The sequence below is a fragment of the Corvus hawaiiensis genome, chromosome 2 (genome assembly GCF_020740725.1).
Source record: "Corvus hawaiiensis isolate bCorHaw1 chromosome 2, bCorHaw1.pri.cur, whole genome shotgun sequence".
Lineage (NCBI taxonomy): Eukaryota > Metazoa > Chordata > Aves > Passeriformes > Corvidae > Corvus > Corvus hawaiiensis.
Genome location: NC_063214.1, coordinates 109,060,440 through 109,082,136, shown reverse-complemented (window position 1 = coordinate 109,082,136; position 21,697 = coordinate 109,060,440). Strand labels below are relative to the sequence as shown.

Genomic DNA, 21,697 nt, shown 5'->3' with positions numbered 1-21,697 from the left:
ATAACACACCAAATTACCATATGAAGGTGTGTAATAAATAGCTGCTGCTGTTAAATTTTCAGGTGAAAAAAATTTAGAAATAACTCTCCCATTCCTGTTTGAAGTCAGATTCCCTGAGCATTTGCTCTAGGTCTGGTTACAATTTCAGTGCATTTTATCTATTAACAGAAGGATAGAAAAAAAAGAAAGGCATAACATTCCAAGCTCTTATTAATTGCAAAGTAAATAAATAAAAATTCTAGAACTGCTGACACTGTTTTCATTTGCTGTAAGTTTGTGAAAAATGGGACAGCTTTGAATGATGTCCTCTAGCATTACCTATCTACTACTGCAGCAGTCAGAACCTAACGCTGCAGAGTTGACACTTGTAAGGTTGAGATTTCTCTTGTAAAAATAAAATGTGAAACATACACTGAGACAGCAAGTGGGGCAGAAACTCTCTTACTCTGTGTTTCTTTAGGCTACAATTTTCTCAGTGATATTTTCTTTCTGAGTTAAGAGTACAGTGTGCTACATTGCCACTCATGAAGAGGGGTGGCTGGGAACATTTACAACGCAGGAAAAAGCTTATTAGTTTACTTAATTCTCTGTAAAGCACAAACTAAATTTTCAAACTGATCTCTCAATTTTTTGAGTTAGAAGAAATCTTTCAGTTTTCTGTTCAACATCCAAAGTAAGAAATAAAAAATAGTAATATAAATAAAGAAAATGAACTTGTCGATGTACAAGACTTAAGCCGGTCAGAAGTGAAAAGTGTACTAAGTTTCTGGAAGCTGGAAAATGTCTTTCAAAGAAAATACTATTAAGAAACCTTCTAACTGGGAGGCAACCTTCAAAGTGACTTTCAAAATTGTATTTCCTCTTCTCATTGTTAGTCTCTTTTATACATTTTCCCCTGTAGAAACAGAAGATTATTGTCCTAGGCCAGGCTGCCATCTGTCTCCCTTAGGAATAGGCAAGCAACTAGGATGGTAAGGCTGGGCCCAGCCTTCAGTGCCACATCACTGATCAAAATGAGGTTCAAAGACCAGGAAAAGGCTCCAGAAGGCTCCTTTCCAGCCTCTCCTCTCCAGGGCAGGTCCCAGCCACACAATTTCTGAGCTCTCCAGCAGCATCTCTCCAACAGACAACAGACCACCCAGTGTTCCTGATGGCTGCTTTTCCCTTTTAGGAGAAGGAGCTTTACACTGTCCTTAATGGTATCCAACCCAGAACCTCTCATAGCTGCTCTCCCTTGGGGCAAACCAAGGGCCAGGGCTTACACACATTAGTGTGTGGTCAAGAAAAACAGGGATGGGCCCTGGAGGAGACCCTGGAATTCTCTCATAGCATACCTCCTTTGGGTCCTCTTATCAGGATACCAGATGCCTACATCCCCAGCACAGAAAGTGAAAAATTGAGAAAGATTTGACCAGGTCTAAAAATCTTAGATTATATGCTGACTTCAAAGGAGAAAGATAAATAGTAATGAAGTGGCATGCCCAAGAAGTCCTCTGATGCTTTGTTATTTGCAAGTATGATATCAGTGTTAAGGATAGATTCCATCATGGATAATAAGGTGCAGGAGTGTGTTTGTATACACACACACACGTGTGTATATTTGTATGTAGGAATGTGTATGGCTCCGTCGTTGGATAAGTAAATGCAACTAAAACCCTGACTCTCCTTTACTTCTCCCTTATACGTGGCCATCACTTCTCCCTGTACTAACTTTCACTTTCCTCTGCTCCAGCTGAATCTCACCAGGATTAAAATAATTGTCTTCACACCTGGTGCCCATTCTCCCTCACTGCCCCTTCCAGCCTCTCCTTCTCCACTGAGCCCTCTCAACGTAACCTGCGCTGGTTTGTGCACCATGCTCCTCAGCTCCTGCACAAATCCCTTTCATGTGTCTCTCTGCTGATACCTGAGCACTTTCTTCTTTGTTAGGTAGAGCCAGCTGTGAAGGTGACAGTCATCTCCCCAGCCAGCTGTGAGGATGGCAGCTGGCATCCAAAGCTGGTGTTGAGGACAACAAGTAATAGTGTTGAGGACCACAGCCAGGGTGCCCTCAGGGGAGCCTGGCCCCAGGACTGGCAGAACAGATGCCTTGTCACAGCTTTCTGGTACAAGCAGGGCTGGGTATGTCCCCCCACCCATGCCCTGAGCAATGTCTCATCTGAGTTCCTCCATGCTCCCTTCTCCTGTCAAGCAGATAAATGCCAGGGATGGAGGGAACAGAACAGAGAACAAAGAATTTTGATAATTACTCCTGATTTAAGTTTTTTCCTTGTCTTTTCAGATTAAAAAACTGTTGAATTTCCAAAATAATTGTTTTCCATTTTGTTATCTACATTCTTCCTTGTTTTACCCAACTCCTTTGTCTTGTATCTCCCATCTCCTCTGTCCATCCCCTGATGGTCTTTTCCTGGTACTTTGATTGAACCATCATCTTAATTTCACATTTAGCTGAGGAAAATTATTCCAGTTTGAAATAATATTGTGGAGAAACATGGACTGTCTGCTGAAAGAAAATGGTGTTTTACCTTTTGATTGTAGTATTACTTCAGTAACTTTTATTTTATTTCCTTAAACACTCATTTTATTATTTATCTTTTTCGGTCCATAACTTTGATGATCTTATAATATCTATCTCTAAATATAAATGTTATGCTAAAAGCTACTAAACTACGGAAAAGAAGAAATTAAGGAAATAGAAACAAAAACCCAAGGGTAATTAGCTATTAACATAGCACCAAGCTTCATCAAAAATTCTGTGGAGTTCTATGAAATGGAAAAGTTTAAAAAACAAAAACAGAAAAATTAGAGGAAAAAAAAGAAGTAAAAGCATCAGAAAGCAGGGGTGTATGATAATTTAAAAGTGGCAAGTGGCTAAAAAGTGGCTGATATTTTTGAGGCCAGGTTTGACATGCCTCAGACTGGTAAGTGGGAGTTATTGGATTATTTTAATAAATTTTTTTAAAATTACTGGAGGCAGCAATGACTCTTTGTGCCTTGGTGTCCCTCAGCAGGCAGAGTGACACCACTTTCAGAACCCTTTTCTATCACTGAACAGTTGCAGAGACAGAATAATGTCCCAGCAGGAACCCTAATTATTCCTCCGCCAGGCCTCACGTGGAGCTTACCTCCAGCCCTGCAGAAGGCAGAGCAAATAGCTGTGCTAACAAAGAGAAGGGACCAGAAATCAAACTGGCATCCCTCAGACCTGAATGTGCTCTGAGAGGTGACAAGAAAAGAGCTGCAGAGGTGATGAGGGGCTGGCTATTATATAGTCCTAGAAATAAGATGGTAAAGACAGGCATGAGAAGGTGTTCAATCTTGTAGTGGGCAATCAGATAACACTTTCATTTTTTAAGCGTACCCACGTGACAGCTCTCAGCAGATAGTTCTTGAGTCAGGGACTGCCTACCAGTCCATTTCCTTACAGGGGAGTTTTCCCATTGTGCCAAGAATCTACAGGTTCTGCATCAGTGCTGCCCCAAGGCTGACCATGAGGAGGAGGTTGCTGATCACTGCTATAGAGAGGCCAGTGTTGTTTCACTGCTCTCTTGGAACTGTTACTCTGAAGGAAATACACCATCATGGTCTAGTCCTGACATCCAGGAAAATCCCTAAAATCGTCCCCCGGGGTTAACCAGTGCAATGTCAGAGAAAGCTGTGATGAGAAGGTAAAATTCATAATAAAAACTAAGCTATAAAAAAGCCCTTGAACACACGGGGCCAAATTAAAACACTCTAACCATGAACAGCCTTTGTTTGTCCCGCTGACATCCTTGCCCTGCCTCACAGACAGCACGGAGCCACCCCTGGAATAAAGTATGGTTCAGTTGGAGTAGGACTTTCTGGAGTCCTGAGGAAATACCACCACAGGAGCTAAGCAGCAGCACTGATTTCAAAGACTGTGTGTAGAAGAAGTCATTTTTAAGTAGCATGATTAGACTAATTAAGTTCTGCTTAGGTTTTAATTTGCATTTTAAGGATTTGATTACCCACAAGTAAGAAAAGAGAATGATTCTCTCATGTATTTTATGACAGTTTGTGACACAATCTGCACTCTAATGTTTACAAATAAATAAAAATAACATATGTAGATTAAATTATGTTTCATTCTGTATCATTGCTATTAACAGCAGGTAACTAACAATGCTGATTTGTATTACTAATAATAACATTATCTCTTACTATGGTTTCATTCCTACAAAATTTATTTCATAAATCCCTGCTGTACCATTTCAAACTCTAACTGTGACCAAGAGGCACAGTCCATTTTTAATTGTGATTCAGTTACCCCTTTTTTTCATTAAATTAAGTTCAAGCTTCAAGCATGTGAATACCGTGCATATGAGCAGGGATACCTAGAACTCACCGAAAAAACAATCCACAGGAGTTTCTGAATAATGGGAATTTGCCCATAGGCTTTTTGTGTCATAACATGTTGCTGTCTATATAATTCTATTAAAACTTAATAGATAACAGTATTTATTATATAAATTAAATAATATAATTTAAAACATTGTTAGAAGATTATGTAAATATGTATTTTGTCTACTCACTCTGTTTTTGGAACTTCTTTTCTAAGCCAGTAGAAATCAGATTGGGCTGCGTATTTGCGAGTTTGCAATACATTGCCAAAATAATCACTTTCTGTAAACTTCAGCTGTATAGAAAAAGCACAGACAATTTTAAAGCATGTCCAAAGAAACAAAAGCTGACATAAAACAAACAGAATTTTTATTTTATACAAGCTAATCACCTAATTTTTTAGTGATTTTCAAAGCAAGTAAAATTTTCACAGTTGGTAGGAAGAATAAATATTTTATGAGCTTAGTTAAAAAAACAGGCTGAGCAGATTTGCACAAGGGTCTGGAACACTGGGAAAGCCCTTTACTGTGCGGAGTGCTGCTGAAGGAATCATAAGCACCCAACAATGGATTGCAGACTGCACATTTCTATGGCTATTATTAAGAGAGCCTCTTTTCCAGGAGGAAGTAGGCCTACTTTCATTTGTAAAAGTGAATTTTAAAACCACTTCCAACAATGTAACAAAGTCCCCTTTTTCAGTTTGCTATACATTTTATAACCAATACTTCATATTCTGTGCCTTCTGAGGGTTCTGCCACATTAAATATTTACAGCGATAAGGCTCCATACTTCCATAAGTTTCCAAATATAATAGCATTCACACACACACAACTAAACAGGCAAGGAAAAGGGATGTTAATAGGTTGTAAGCCCTGTCATCAGTTTAAAACAATTCTAGGATTTGTGAGGAAGTTGCACTTCAGATGTAAACTATGGTTTTGCAAGCATGATTAACAAGTATTTTTCAGCAGACATTGCCACTTATCTGAGCAAATAATTCCATACCCTGAGTGAGAGTTGGTCACATGCTCTGTCTCATTACACTGTTTTCACTGCACCATCTCACCCTACACTTTCCATGGACAAGGACTAGGCTGGTAGAGTTGGTTCTCTCAAAAAATGATGCCTCTGTTTAGTGTTTGTTCATGTGCTCTGGCAAAGATGATGATCGCTCTTGTCTTTTACTGGTCCAGGATTGAACTTGGGTTTCTAGTTTGCCTGTGACTTTCAGTAATACAATTCATCAAATGCGTGCCACAGTTGGAAAATGGTAAAATATATTATTATTAATCATTTGCCTTCCTGCCTTAGTTAGGCTGCACAGATACTGGAGCAGGAAGGAGTTCTCCCACAGTATCCTTGTCCAGCAGGCAACACAATAGGCCTATACATTGGTTAGGACCTCTTGGCATTATTAAAAGCAACAACTGTAAATTAAATTCATAGCCTGGAGAGATGAGGAGAGCTTATATAGGGCATCCTAAATTGTGATATTCTGAGATAAAATGCATTAGTGTTTTTGAAGACCATTATTTTGAGAAGAAATGCTTTTGGTTTGTTCCATTTTTATAGTTAAATGCAAAATTTATGCAAAAATTACAGTGTATGCTTAACCTTTAAAATGCTTAATGGCAGGAAGGTTCTTTGCATGCAGGCACATTTTACTCCCAGCAGGCCTCATGATCTCAGATACAACAACATTGACTACTTAGACACAATTTAGAGCTAGCACACTTCAAAAATAAAATAAAAATAACCAGGCAAGCACAAGTCCAGGCGCATACCAAATAAAAGACTAGCTTTGATTTTAGACAGCAGCAAAACAGAGCAAAGAATAGCTGAAATAAATGAATAAAGCTGCAAGCCTGACACTTACAGTTTTGATGTCTTCATTAATATATGTGTCATTCATTATAAACTGAGGGTAACCAACTTTCGCCATAACTGCTTTTGCCTTTGAAAAAGAAAAAGAGAAAAAAAAGTTTTGACAGATAAAACCACTTTCAGCATACAGCTTTCTCTCTTTCTTGCTCAGTTCCCACTTTGTATTATTATGGTCCCCTGGAGCCATCCTAATTTAACTTCAAAACAACTTGCCTACAAGGTAAACTTGGTGCCACAAATGAGCTCGGCATCACAATGCACAGAGTCCAGATTCCGTTGTCAGATTATCACAGTGGGTCTGTTGCTGCCTGCAGAGCTTTTGCGTACTTACAGCAATGTGTCTGAGTGCAAAATCTTAACAGCTGATTTTCCCTACTGGGTTTTGTGTTAATCAGATGGTCAAATGCCTGTTTGTACAATGTTTTCCAAAGGACGACAGGAAACGGCCTGTTCCACTACGGCAAAATAGCTGGTACACATCCAACTGCTAAAATAGATTTGATGCACAGCTGTGAATCAACCTTGGTCCCAGCAAGTGCAGACTGGTGTGTTTCCACTGAGGGCCACTGCTATTTGCACCTGAGGATGGCTCCTTTTCTGAAGGACACTGTCTTTTCCAAAAACCACAGGGCTCATCTTTGTTTAGTTCTCCAGTTTCACTCATTTACCTTTCAGTTTTTGCCTTTTTCCTAATGTCAGTAGGGGTGTTAAAATAAAACATGTCACTTGTCATTAATCCTCTTTCAGTCGTGACTTGGCCCCAGAATTTATGCACAACCTGTGTGAACAGTCCAGTGTGAAGTAGCTGTAGATGAGTATTCCCACTTTGTAAATCATGGTGTGCATGTATAAACAGCCCTAGTAATCGTCACAAAAACACCAGCAGGCCACTCAGAAACCCAGAATCTCTGTGGAAACAGGTTTCCAGAAGAAAGCAAAAGTATACAAAAAGATGACATACCAAGTGAAATGTGAAAGGTCCATAGGATAAATTACAGCCATGATGGACTAGGACAGCACAAAACTTTCACTTTTTATGTTTTCAGGATGCTGAATGTAATTTCTCCATAAGTCTTTGGAATTCCCTCCACCCCTCAAAAGGTGCTCCTCCATGGTCATCAAACTCAGATGTCAAAACTCAAATGAATATTGCAAGATATGAAAAGCAATAAATAATTGGCCCTTAAACCAAGTACAACTGTACCAACCCTGCATTCTGCTCACTGGGAGCAGAGCCTGGACCTCTCTGGGGTCCAACGACTTTTATTTCCTTCTTGCTGCAGGGTGCTGACTGCTCAAGTGAAGATTCCCCTTACTCCACATATCCTTTCTCCTTCTCCCACTTCACAATATCTCAATACAGCAGGGCCTCCTATACAGCAAGACTTAAAACCAGCTGTTCCACAATTTTAAGAAGAAAGGTAACGGAGGACTGCCTCCACTTCACCAAAGTCATTGTTTCCTCTTTTATTTTTCAAGAAAGGCCTCTTCTTTAAACTCCTTCAATCTCATTTCCAACCCAAAGTCATAATCCTCCATTTGTGACATCACGATTAATTGTGGTTGAGGTAATTGAGATGTCACAAACAGAAGATAACATCTTCAGGTAGGAAATTAGCAGCAGGAGCAGATGATCTCTTAAGCAAAAAAGATCCCATTGTCATGCAAATTGCCCTAGTAATAAAAATAGCAATGGAAGAAAAATGCTGAATGGAAAATATGAAATGAGCCAAATTAGCTTACAACAGAATGTTTCCTTACTTTTCCAGAAGGTTCAGCAGTCTTTCACGATATTTTAAATGCTGTGCTGGGGAGGGATAATAAAAAGCTAGGAAGGGAGCATGATTCATCTGCAAGTTTGTATGTAATCAAGAGTGCCTAATTTTTTCCTGGTGGTGTTGTCAGGTCCAACTGACTGAACTTTGCAAGGAATCGGAAAATTATTCCTCATGTTTAAATCCCAGTTAAAACTAGCTTTCAAAAAGGAAAGAGCAAAACACATCAGTTTTAATTTTTGCTAAGTCAGCTGCTTAAACAAGTCTGGTGAATCTCAAATATTCTGCATAAGTTCATCACTTCCTTTGTGACTTTCACAATTGATGTAGTGAGATTGAGATTTCTAAGCATGAGAATTAAGTAGTTGGACACGATGGAGTTTTTTTGCAAAGGCTATATAAACCCCTAGTAAATAACAGAGTGTGTCTCGAGATTTTTGAAAGCAAACTCAAAAGGCAGTGCTGCTTCTAGTACTTCGATGCTTTTTCAATGTCTAAAGCTGTCTGTATTTTGTGAGATAGATAGATAGATAAGGGGGAAATGTTATTTTATTGCGTTTATTACTTAAAAGGCCTTACCACAATATGTGCGAGTTAGAGATCAGAGCAAAAAAGACAGACAAAGCTGATGCTGACAGTGAAGGGTGTTTGGCTCTTGGTTAGGCAAACTGTTTCCTATAGCCAAAGCAAAACTCATGAGAGAACATAGGAAGCCCTCTGAAGTCCTTGGGAATCCCTCTGACTGGGATTCCTCCTAGGGGCTTTGCATCAGGTGCAAACCTGTTCAGCTAAGCTCAACACACAGCCCAATTTATTAACACAAGTGACAAGTTAGAAACTATCATATTGAGAGTAGGTTTCTAAATTTGCGTGTTGGAAGTCTTGTTTCTGTGCCTATTTTTCTGTTCACTTGTGTAATATTTAACAGCAGTTTGGAGATTCCCTATTTATACAGCACAAGGAAGTGGAAAGCTCTTCTATAACTTCCTTGCTCTTTGATAATGATGTCAGTATTTTCCCCTTGATAAGATTAAAAGTAGGTATAAGAGACCAGCCTTCCAGAAGGCATGCACAGGGAGTCAAATGAAATGTGACAAATGTACAGGAACCAGCCATGTGGCAATTGCACATGAATCCACCATAAACACACTACCCACAAGTTTTTATGGTTCAAAGGCTCATTTAACTCTTTTCTCTAATTTGCATATTAAACAACCCTTTGTACAGGAAGAAAAGAGGTGATGGGATACTTCCCCCAGGCACCAATAAGCACTCAGCCTGCGTTGGGCTGTTGGGTAAATTAAGGAAACTCATCACTCCAGGGCTCCTCTCCTGCCATCACAAGCAAGAGGCTCTTGCAGGGTGCTTTAGGGTAAGTCATGATGACTCTTTTCTAGCCCAGCAGCCAGGGACAGCAGGCTCTGAGGCAGAGGATCCAGAGTGGGACTACTACTTCCACCACTCCTTGTGCATCGAAGTTTCCCCAGTGACTTCAACACAGCCAGGATTTTACCATCAGTGTCTTTCTGTCACAGTGAGAGCACTGCAAGTCAGTTTACTACACAGACAAAATAATAAACAAGCTTTCACTCTCTGCTCATCAACTTGCCCACGTGGGAATGCACACGTGTTTCAGTGCTCGAAAGCATCCCAGTTTCCAGCCTATTCAAATTCTCACTTGACAACCAAGCGTGTGAGTATTCTGAGAGCCTTTCTGCCTCTCAAAGTATGACTTGGACATTTTATACAACACTAAGTACTGACATATTTTACTTACAGTAAAGAGAAAACAAAACATATATCTCACAACAAAGTTTTGAGTCTGACAGAGATCTTCTGTATATTAACTTGACTCAATAACTTTGTAAAGATCATTTTTAAGCTTCTAAATATATAAAAAATTAATACAATTACAGTTCACTGAAAAATTAGCATGAAATACATTGTGAAAGCTAAAATTATTCATGGCAAAGTAATGTCCCATTTAATTACAAAGATTAATTCAGCCTTTATATATGTGCCTGGTCTTTCCATTTTTCATTGAGAACAGATGATTCAAGAGCCATCTGGTAAAACTGCTGCATAAATATCACTGCATCTATCTAGGGTTTACATATGGAAGAACTAGGAAAATAGAGTGATGGGTCTTGGCAAAACACAGGAAAGTTCCATCACAGGACTAAAGCCCAATCCTACAGATGTCAGTAGGAAGTGACTACTGACTTGAGTGAGAGATAGACTGAGTTCACCCTAATGATGCACAGTATTTCCTCTGTGGGAAAATGAAAAATCAGGGATTTTCACATTGTCAACTACAATGGAAAGTGAAGTGGCAACTCAAACATGAACACTTGGCCTGAAATGACAATTTTTAACAGTACTTGATCTGCAGTGAACTGTCTAATCCATATTCAAGAATACAGATTATCATTATTTATTTTTAAAACTTGGCCTAACTGCCCTCTTTTTGTTGCAGGTCACAATAATAGAAGCTGTGTAGATTTTCAAGAACCGGTGTTTCATTTAATGATAATTCACATACCACCACTTCACACTACACTGCACCATAACCATCCCCTCTTTTACAATAATTGTTTTGAATGCTCTAAAATAATTGATAAAATAATGAAGACAGAAAATACAGCTATCATTCCATCTTTGTAATAGCTTTAGGCAAAGGTTACAAAAAAAAAAAAAGAAATAATCAAATGACTTATGTGAATAATGACACCCATGTACACATAAAATTGCTTTCAGTTAAATACACATTAGGATTTCAAAAATAGCTGAGTCCATTTAACACCTTTGTGCTGCCAAATGAAAAAAAAATCCTAGTCCTTGCTCTTCTTCCCTGCTCCTCTCATCTCTGTCCATAGTTCTTCGCATGCTGCCTGCACCCACAGCCTCCAAAGGCTGCCTCAGCTCCTCGACACATCTTTCTGTGGGACTGCTTAACACTTCAATAACACAGCTGAAATTTAACCAAGCTTTTCCCCAGCTAATTTCCTGCCAGATCGCTGAGCTGAATCACTCACTCACTACATGGAGAGACACAACTACTTCTGGAACTTTTATGAGACAAGTGCTGGGGACACATGATGTGGCAAAGTGGAGAAGGGTTATGTGGTACACGAGTTACCTCCTGCTCTGAATGGTCTTTTGAAACTAAAGCCTCACTCAGAGAAAACTTACTGACAAGAAAATACTTCTTAGTACACTTAAAAATACGACACCATAATTATAATGCTAGGAAACAGAGAGGAAAAGGGACACAGCAGTTCCTAAGAAATGTGTTCATTGGGATTATATGTTTGGTCTTAATATCTACTATTCATCAAGACAATATTATTATTGCTCACCATAAAGATTAAAGCATCTAAAAGTTTAATAGGACTACCATGGACAAAAGAGTCAGAAAAAGCAACAATGAACATCAGTGCCACTCTTTCCTGTCCTAAATCCCTTCTGGCTCTCTGGAATACAAAGATTCAGTCATTGGTTCAAGCACTGTGACAAAAGTTTCACTGGAATTAACTTTTCAGTTTAAACTAATCCCACATTAAATTATTTTTTTTTTAGCAATAGAACTGGACTACGATTGTGCAAAATTAGCATCTTTATTTCAGTCTTACTTATATAAACATACTGATTGACTGTGATGTTTTCATAAGCACAGCTCCTCAGTTCAATGCAACACTACAATTAATAGACCTATTCATATTTTCTCCTTCCACCAGAAACTTATTCTGCTGCCAGCTTTGTTTTAATTTTGTTAAGAAAAATAATTCTTTTTCCATTTTGTTTTAATTTCATTTTCCATTCACAACCTCTGTATGACAATTAGCATGATTCCATTATGTTATACACAGAATATTATGAGAGACATATATTCTGTCCTTCATTTACAGAATGTCAGATCTGCAATAACTTCCTTTGTGGCACACAGAAAATATTTTCATCTTTGAAGATATTAGTGCACTTATACTGCAGACCAGCACAACTGAGTTCTGGCACAGGATGTGCTTAACTGCCAACTATTTCTGTCCAAAGCACCTTGGTGAGTTTTAAGGGTCTTTGGATTCTCAGTAGAGCTGGAATGATGCCCATGGACCAGAAGAAAGGATGATGCCCAGATATGCAAAATGACTCAGCTATGGCACCACACCAGCAGGGAAAGGTCAGCTCCAGTGTGGGTTTTTCTGCACTGGATTCCCCTCTGCACACCTGTGCATCCCTTGGGGCATGACTGCACCAGGGTATGTGGACAGCTGGGAGCTCCTCCAGCTGCACTTCAAACAAGCCAGAAGCAATTGTTGTGGTCTGAAGGTACAGACTATCATTAGTATCAATGTGGTATAGATTAGATATAGATGATACAGAATAGACGTAGATATATGCCCCATGGTATGTGCTGCTAAGCTGCCTTTGATAGGACTCATGCCAAGCTAAGCTTGTACTCACACTTAGCACTGTAAAAGACCATACTCCTCATGCCTTTATTTTCAGGCAACACTCCATGTTTTCCAATACAATTATCTTTGAAAACCAAACAACCAAACATACTCCCCCAACTCAAAATTCTCTTTGTGTTTTGAAATTACCTTAGATATCTTTACTAAAAAACTTTTGCACCAGGATCCTAAGGATTTGCAATAGCAAAAAAGAAAAAAAAAAAAAAAAAAAAAAAGCCACCTTTGACTGGTCTTTTGTCACACTGGTGAGCTGCAGAAATTATTATGTTCCATTTTTTATAGAAACTACTTCCTGGGCCCATTTCACCGCTCGCCCCCAGAACACCTCATGAGTTGATCCATACTCCCATGTTCATGCCACCTCTTGCTAGAAACACACCCACCTTTCCAAAACTCTTTTCTGCTGTTTTTGTTTTAGCTCTGGGCAAGCAGCAGGCTTAAGAAAACCCACTATGCTAGCAAAATATAAGTCCCCGGGGACCTAAAAACACCCTGTGTGCTGAGATCTCTGGCACTGGACACTGAGAGAGGGGCAGGCTCAGGGATCAGAAAAGGGAGAGGAAGCTCTCTCTCTATCATAATTGTATGGGATATGATTTACCACAGCATTTCTTTTCCAGTTTTATGCAAAACTCTGAATAACCTGTTCCAGAAAGGGACTTCTGACCTTAGCATCTGCTTGCATCAGTTTATAGTCATTTAACATTTTCAAGGTTAAGCAAAGGTTGCTGAGCATTTTTTTTTAATAAAGAATAGCATGTGAAAAATTCCCTTTTCATTTCTCATTTCACAAGTGAGCTTCAGCCACAGTCTTGATGCAACAGAAACCAGACATGGCAGAGACTCCTTTTAACACTACTCAAACTGAAATAGTGACTGAGAACTTAAACTCCAGTGTTACTCATGACTTCCATGTTTTATCTCTGAGGAGAAATTTCTTTTCCTTGAACAGGGACCCTGCCAGCACTGTACCAGTAAGCATGACACTATCAGTTGTCCATGCCTTGTAATATATGGGGGAAAGCAGATGCATACATAGACAAAAAACATAGGCTGCAGAATATAGAAAAAAATACATTCAGAAAATGCTCTACTCAAGACCAAATTCCTCTCTATTCCAAATCTTTACGTATTTTTATTTTTAAATAAATTATATCTAGGTGTTTTCACATTGATGAAGGTCATCCCATATGCAGAAAACTGAGCACAAGACACCTCACAGCTCCCTCACAGATGAGCGCAGCTGAGGAAGCCTTTATTCTTAGCCACAGCATCCTGGCCTCTAAAAGGCCACTAAAAGAACAAATTCCTGACTCTCATGAACTCCTTGTGATAAGGCTCCTTCACAAATAAACTCCAGCAATACCAGTACCTGAAGCCATTTAAAATTTCACAACTTTGCTTCAGATCCCAGTGACTGGTACAATACCTGAGCAAGTTCAAGTGCTGCTGGCTCACGCTGCTGGTTGTGGACAGCTTGGTGCCAAGACTGAGGGTCCATGGTGGGGTCCCAGCCCAGGGCCCTGCCCAGCTCCTCACCCACTCCCAGCCAGCAGGCAGCTCTCCTCTCAGTGGGCATTTACAGCACACACAGATCACCACAGCCAGGAAATCACTTTCATTGGGAAGAGCGAGGGAATGCCAAGCAGATACCTGAGCTTGCCCTTGTAAACTCCTTCACACAGAGAATGGCTCTCCTGCACCTCCATATCCGCTACTGCTGAGCTGGGGAACCACACTGTCTTTGTAACTGTATCTCTACAGGAGACAGGTTTACTTGTTAAAACAAAGATAGTGAAAGTTAAAGCTAAAACTGTCAAAGTCTTCCAGGAGTGGCGGAGGATCTCTCACTCTTTGGAAGAACTGCTCTGTCATTTAGCATAGCAATGCTTTCATGTTGTTTTTCTGCCACAAAACCTTCAGATGCACCCTGGTCCCTCAGAATCTGCAGGTGTCTGTCCATCTGTCTCCCTCCTACTTCAAGCATGAGATTTGTCACAAGTGTTTTGATGTCACGCACCCATTCTGGCCTTATGTATTCGTGGCAGAGTCTGAAAAATGACAGCTGTGAGATCAGGGTTAAATACAATTTCCTCTCCCTTCACCTGTTTTCCACTATCTGTTTGCATGGTGCTCAGGTTATTAATGGAACTGACATCCCTGCACAACTGAGTGAGCAGTAGCAGCAGCCAGATAACAAGGGAGAAGCTGACAGCAGCAATCTAACCCCAGAGATGAGAGATAAGCAAACATGCCATGGCTATTAGTTTCAACTCTGGCCAACGGAGAAGAACATCTCCTGTGGTTACTGATCAGGAAAGCCCAGTCTTCCTGTGAAGGTTAAATTAAATTCAGGATGTGATAGATTATTCTTAGAGTTCAAAAATTAAAGTTTGTGATGAGAAATAAATATTTGATGTAAAACAAATAAGAAAGAAAAGGGGATGTTAATCTGACAGAAAGTGAAGACCTATTTTTATTCAGAGAAAAGCATGGAACACTTCTACTCTAGAAGGAAAGTACCATTCTCTGTTTCTCCCAGGGGAGAAAATATTACTCTAAAAACTGGCATTTTCCAAACAGCTATCTCAGGAATGGTGCAGGAGTGGCAGCCTAAAAATCCTGGCCAAATTCCAAACTAGTTAAGTAGTGCAAACTTCAAATCCCTTACATCATTTCTGAGCAGCATCTACTTTCCTTCCAGCTTCCTACTGAGTTGTCCCCTTCTTTTCATATGTCCATGCACATGGTAAAAGGACTGGGCTGTTCAGCCTCAAGAAGGGATGACTGAGAGGGAACCTCATCAATGTCTGTAAGTATCTGAAGGGAGAGTGTCAGAGGATGAAGCCTTTTGGAGGCTCTTCTCAGTGCTGCCAAGCAATAGGACAAGAGGCAGAAACTGATGCACAGGAAGTTCCACCTGAACATGAGGAAGAACTTCTTTACTCTGGAGGTGACAGAACACTGGAAAAGATGCCCAGAGAGGGTGTGGAGTCTCCCCTGCTGGAGATGTTCAAGAACCATCTGGACACAATCTTGTGCCATGTGCTCTAGGACGCCCCTGATGAGCAGGGAGGTTGGACTAGATGACCCAGCCTGTGGTCCCCTCCAAGCCTGACCCATCCTGTGATTCTGTGAAAGATGAGTTAAACCAGGAAGATAAACCCCTAGTGATATATTTAATGCACAATGGAATTGCAGACATGTTGGAAAAGAGTTAAAATGTGACTCTGCCGTTTCCAAACTTCAACACATTTCAAGCTTCTGAGAAGATTTGCTCATTGCTCCCTGCAATGCAACTACTACAACGCAACAAAGCCCTCGAATTTTTTACATCCAGACAGAGACTACCCTAGTTTCAGAATGCTCACTTCCACAAAGGAGAAGCGTGGCTAAGGTTTAATTGGCACTCAACAAAAGTACACTTTCTAATTTAAAAATGGCAAGGTTGTTTCCAGAATATCTGAATCAAACTTTCCGGTAAAACCAGTAAATTAGGAAGTCAGCAAAAGCCCATAGGCTTTTGAACAGGAATGAAGTGTCGAACTGCAATTAGAGCCTTTGGAAATTTCTCCCGCTTTTCTTAGCTCTTCTGAAGTATGTCTAGCAGTTCCTATGAGTGCTCTGAAGCAGTCTTACACTTTGTAAAGTTCTCTGACATCCTTGAAGCAAAGATATAAAGTCATCTTAAAGGAACGTGTAAAAGGTCTCTTGCGAGCTTTAGTTTAGAAACTCCATCCCTCTCTTTTACCAAGTGTTGTTCTATCAGTTTTGTGCTGGCTTTCATTCTAGAAAAAAGCCCATTGGAATCAGAGGCACTGAGTCTCAGGGCTGGTTCCTCTGTCATATTTTTGCATTAGTTTTCATAGGACGGGTCTGCAGACCCCACAAGACTCAAAAGGCATTTTTAATTTTTGCAGAGCACCCAGTAACCACTTTCAAGACTGGATGATTTGTCATCTTTGTGCAAAACTAGCTTGGCATTAAGCAAGATTAATTTCAGCTCCTGAAGCTGTGGTGCTCGGCCTTTTTGTCTGGGCTTGCCTCAGATCTCAATGAAATGTTATTTTTCAGAACTGTATCTAACGCATGTTTTGGACAGGCTATATGAAGAAAAGCAGGAGGCTCCATTCTCCCAGCATGTATTGTGGCGCCAATACTTTGCAGAAGCAAGAGTGAGCACAAAAAGAGAACAGGCAATGATGATTCTCTGATTTCTGCACTACCCTAACATAGGAGAAGATGACATTTTTCAGACAAGCAAAAAGACACTCTGAGGCAGTGGGACTCATTGCTTGGGAAGTTGTGGATGATGAAAATTGTCATGGGTTCAAAAAGTCATTAGACAAACTCAGAGCAGGAAAATATGCATAACTACAAAGACACCACTTCTGGCTCAGGAAGCAAGCGAGCTGCAGTTTGTAGAGGCCAGGAAAGGATAGTGGGAATGTGTCCCTTTATGCTTGCCCTGTCCTTAGGTTCATCTCTAAACATCTGCTACTGTTTGGCCACTGTCCGAAGCAGACACTGGACTCTGCTCTGAGCAGTACAGCTGTCATGGTTGTAGTGAAATGTGAAGAGAGGGAGACCATGGAGAACTGGGAAAGGGGGCAGGGGCTCAGATAACTGACTGCAGGGCTGGATAGGGCCAGCAAGTTCCAGCTGGGAAGTGAATGGCTACAGTAGGATAACCCATGAACACCTACCTCCTTTAAAGTACCTATACTTTGTTAAATCAGGGTTTGTACAGATGGCTCTTGATTTCCTAAGGGCTATTGGCCCAAATTACACTGTGTTGTCTAGGGAGGTTTGCTGGAGCCCTCTGAAGCAGCAGAACAAGCCCTGTAGGCTAAACAAAGGTACCTAACGCTGCCCAAGAGAGCCACCTATAGCTAGGCACAGTCCTGGTATTTTCCTGTGCTCCTCTTGACTCAATCTTCAGACTTGGAGAGATGTGGAGAACACAAATGTTGCGTATACAACTTCCTTAGAAATAAAGCAAAGCAGCAGGCAAGTTCAGGAGCCAAATGATTGCACAGTGACCTTGGGATTTGTGCTCCATGACTTAAGGAGGTTAATAATGTTACAGAAAAATCTTACTAGAGGAAAAACAAGCTCTTTTTTGGCTTATCATCCATGCTTTAAAAATAGTACTGCAAAGCAAAAAAAAAAAAAAACCAAAAAAAAAAAAAAAAAACCAAAAAACCCCCAACTTCCAAATAGGAAGTTATTCTTGTGCCATAGCCTAACAGGATATTTTATAAGAGAATTGCAAACTTTAAGAAAAACATATTTTTTCAAGCCTCCAGCTAAAACCAAGCACAAAGGGCATTTTAGGAAGGAAAAAGAGTGATTAATAAAATAATGGTTCCTGTCCAGGAGTGGGAATAGTTTAACATGTCAGTGATGATCTTCCACTGAATTATCCTTTGAAGAGCAGAAGCAAGAAATTACCATTTCAAAGAAGTGAGCCCTCATCACACAAGTTACGTCAATGGAGTTTCAGTTGTGGGTTCTCCCTTTCCCCTGCGGCCCACCATGCCAAAACACAGCCGTCAATACAGTCTGGCTGCCATTGCTGGCTGCAATCTGCACCTTCCCTGTAAGGGAAACAAAAGGCTCTCGCTTCTCTCCCCCCACCCTGCAGTTCTGCTCAGAGGTTGTGACTGTGGCCATGGGCAACTCACAGAACACGCACTTGAAGAGTGTTGCCAGACACACCCTTGGAGCTGCACTCAGTTGAATAATTTCTCTGTTCTGCAAATGAGGGCAAAATATAATGACCCTTACAAAAGAGAGACTAAAAGGGCAAGAACCGAAACCTTTTTGAGGTGTTTGTTTGTTTGTTTATCAGAGCACTCCATTGAAAATTCGGGGGCTAGCAGACATACTTGAAGCAAATTTGAGATGATAGTCAAATACGGGACAATAAAGAAGGGCTTGAATAGAGCAGAGGGGCAAGGATAAGAGAAAAAAACCTCACAGCACAGAGCCGAGCGCTTCTCTCGGACTCAGAGCTCCTTTGGAAGCTGCGTGAGCTCCATCCAGAGAGCCAGGTGAGAACTGCACGTGAAGGCAGAGTCACCTAACCCTGTTAGAAACTTTTTTGGTAAGATTGGCTTTCAGATGGTCTGGTTTAAATTAATCTTTCGATCGCAGAAAGAAAGAAATGGAGGAAGGAGAGAGGTAAATTATTAGATGTTGTCTCATTATATTCTTTTGTTACAAAAAGAGTGTCAAAGCTTAACTCCAAAGTATACAAGGGCTAAAGAGATTATTCTCATTTCAAGGCTGCAAGACAATTGTTCCCTGTGTCACATGGAGTAGTAGATTTGATCCTTTTAACATCAAATTAGTAGTGTCCCTTCTGACAGACACAAAGAGTCACAGACACAGTGATTAGATAAAGCTGACAAGCTGCCTAAAGCAAAATTCAAGAATAGTTTCTACCAGAGGGTCTTTTGTAAGTCCTTTGGAGGTCGATGGTTCCTTTGATTGCAAAGCATCAGGCTGACAGCAAGGTATACAAATTTGGCCTCAGCCAAGCACAAAAGAAAGGTGGGCATCAGTCAGAAAACAGGAAACAGAAAACACACCAAACAGTGAGTACCTGAATCAGAGAGAGGATTTGCAATTAATTCTCTTTCAAACCTGCCGTGTCCTTTACATTACAATGTTGTCATCTAAAGATACAATCACCACAAGGCTCTCTATGCTCATTGTCCAGACACCCAGATCCCACAGTGACCCTATTCTTCCTTCAGGAAATGAGTAAAAAATTTGTTAATGACCCAAATATGCCTGAAATTAAAGAAAAACTTAAGGCAAATTAAATAGATCACATGGAACAGGCCCAGAAAACAAAACCACCATCAGGTTTCTGCAATTAATTTCTTTTCAGAGAATGTGAACATTTCAAGAATGCGATGCAATTAAAAAAACAGAGGAAGAGCAAGATATCTGAATCACAGTCATTTCCCTGTAGGATACAGTTCTGCCATGGAACTTAGGGCAGAAGCTCCAATCTGCACTACTATAAGGGACAACGTAACAGTTACTGATGAAAACATAAAAGACCAAAACATCCTTTACCTAACTAATAGCTTCCTTTCTTTACTTAATTGATAGACTAGAATTAGAACATTTTGGTTGGAAGGAACCTACAAGGAATATTTTATCCAACGGCCAGATGACCTCAGAGTGACCAAAAGTTAAAGCACATTGTTAAGGGCATTGTCCAAATGCCTCTTAAACACAAGCTTGGGCCATCGACCACCTCTCCAGGAAGCCTGTTCCAGTGTTTGACCACCCACTCAGTAAGGAAATGCTTCCTAATCTCCAGCCCAAACTCCCTGATGAAGTACCTTTTAACTGCTCCCACACATGCTGTCACTGGATCCAGGGAGATGAGATCAGCACATCCCTCTCCACTTCCCCACTTTAGGAAGCTGTAGAGGTGGCCCCTCAGCCTCGTTTTCTCCAAACCAGACAGCCTCAAAGTCCCCAGCTGTACCTCACAGGACACTCCTTCCAGCCCTTTCACCGGTCTTGTTGCCCTCCCTTGGATGCCTTAAGGGACGTCCAGATTCTTTTTAAGTGTAGGGGCCCAGAACAACACACAGCACTCCAGGTGAGGCCACACCAACGCTGAACACAGCTGCCCTGCACCCTCTCTCTTCCAATTTATACTTGGTTCCTGGTGTTTTTCCATCCTGGGTGAAGAGTCCAGCATGTGGATGACATTTATTGACAAAGAAATGCAACTTCTACCGATTTCTGTAACAAACTAATACTGCGGGGTTTTCAATCTCCCTCATAGAATTCATGCTGTCTGTGCTGCTTTATTAAAGCCTAAGTATTGAAAAATAACAGCAGAAAGTGCTAGGCTCATGAGATTTAATTGAACAGAGTAACAGATTTTGAAGGTTCTGTTGTATTATAAACCTTTGATTTCCCCAGTGAATTTTCTGACCCTACATGTAATGAATCTGTTTCTTGAACTAAAAACATGCTCATCCAAGAGTTCCAGGACAAATTGAATATCATTAACAATAAATAATATTTAATAAATATGCACACACTCCATGTCTGGAAATCTACCAAATGTCTTTCTAGACTCTTTCCTTCCAGCCAAGTAGCTATTTCTGTGCATCTGAACTTAAACTTGTAGTCATAAGTCCTATCATGTAATTGTTGCTGCAGTATCTAAGGCATTACATAACACTTGTCTCCTACAAGTTTGACCTGGTTCTTATGTCAGCAAACTATGAGATGGTTTTTCAGTTCAGTGAGAATGATTTTAAACCACTGGCTATTCATTTGATAGTACTATGGCTTGTAGCATTATTTTTGTTGTACTTATGGAATTTAGTTTGTCATGCATTGTTCAGCCCAGACTCACCCCACTAATTTCAGAACCTTCAATTACACGTCTAAATTGGGAGCAAAGTGGCATATGCTTCCAAAATGTGTCAACAGAGGGAAAGAGCCATCTCTACCTGCCAAAGATCTAGCCTGCCTTCTGATGAAAACCCTCCTTAAAACAGGAAAGGGAGAGCTTTTTTAGGGAATTTTGGCAATGTTTGTATTGTTTCCCTGCTGAAAGGCAGGTAGCAAATTCTGAACAAAATCACTAAGCAGGTTGTTATATAGAAGTATCTTTATTAAGGAAATCATTAGAAAATCTTCCTGCTCTTATTTTGCATCAATTTTAACAAATATCTAAATTACAGATAATTATATTTCTAATGGTATTTCTAGTAAAAAAAAGTGTAACAGCCAATAAGAAGTAATAACTGCAGCCCATTTACCACCAGGTTAGCAGGAAATAAATGTCATTTTACTACTGTTCTCTTGCTATAGAGTTTATTGGTGCATTTATGCAGCTCTATTTCATTTCCGCATATATGAAGAGCACTGCTGTATAAAATGTAAATGGACTGCATATGGAATTTAAATCTTTCCAATGATAAAATAGCTCAACAGCTTTTTCATTAGAATTACTAAAAAACTTTGAAGGCCGTATTTGCTTTTAAATCAAAACACTGCTATTTTTATTCAAGCACAGAGAGCAGGAACAGTTCAGCTGCACTTGCCTGTCAGTTTATTCAAAGAGGGTGCTTACTGATTCACTGATATCCAATTGCCTCAACAAATAAGGACACAGACCTACACAACACTCTCCACTTGTCTTTTTATATGCCC

General features: G+C 40.2%; 1 protein-coding gene across 1 annotated transcript in view; it reads right to left on the bottom strand.

Moving 5' to 3' along the window:
* PHEX (phosphate regulating endopeptidase homolog X-linked) overlaps nucleotides 1–21,697 on the bottom strand; it is a 98,279-nt gene that overhangs the window by 28,925 nt on the left and 47,657 nt on the right. The window contains exons 13-14 of the mRNA XM_048287894.1: nucleotides 6,239–6,316; nucleotides 4,554–4,657 (exon numbers count right to left, since the gene is read on the bottom strand). Coding sequence (XP_048143851.1) covers nucleotides 4,554–4,657; nucleotides 6,239–6,316 — 182 coding nt within the window. The remainder of the gene's footprint in view (nucleotides 1–4,553; nucleotides 4,658–6,238; nucleotides 6,317–21,697) is intronic.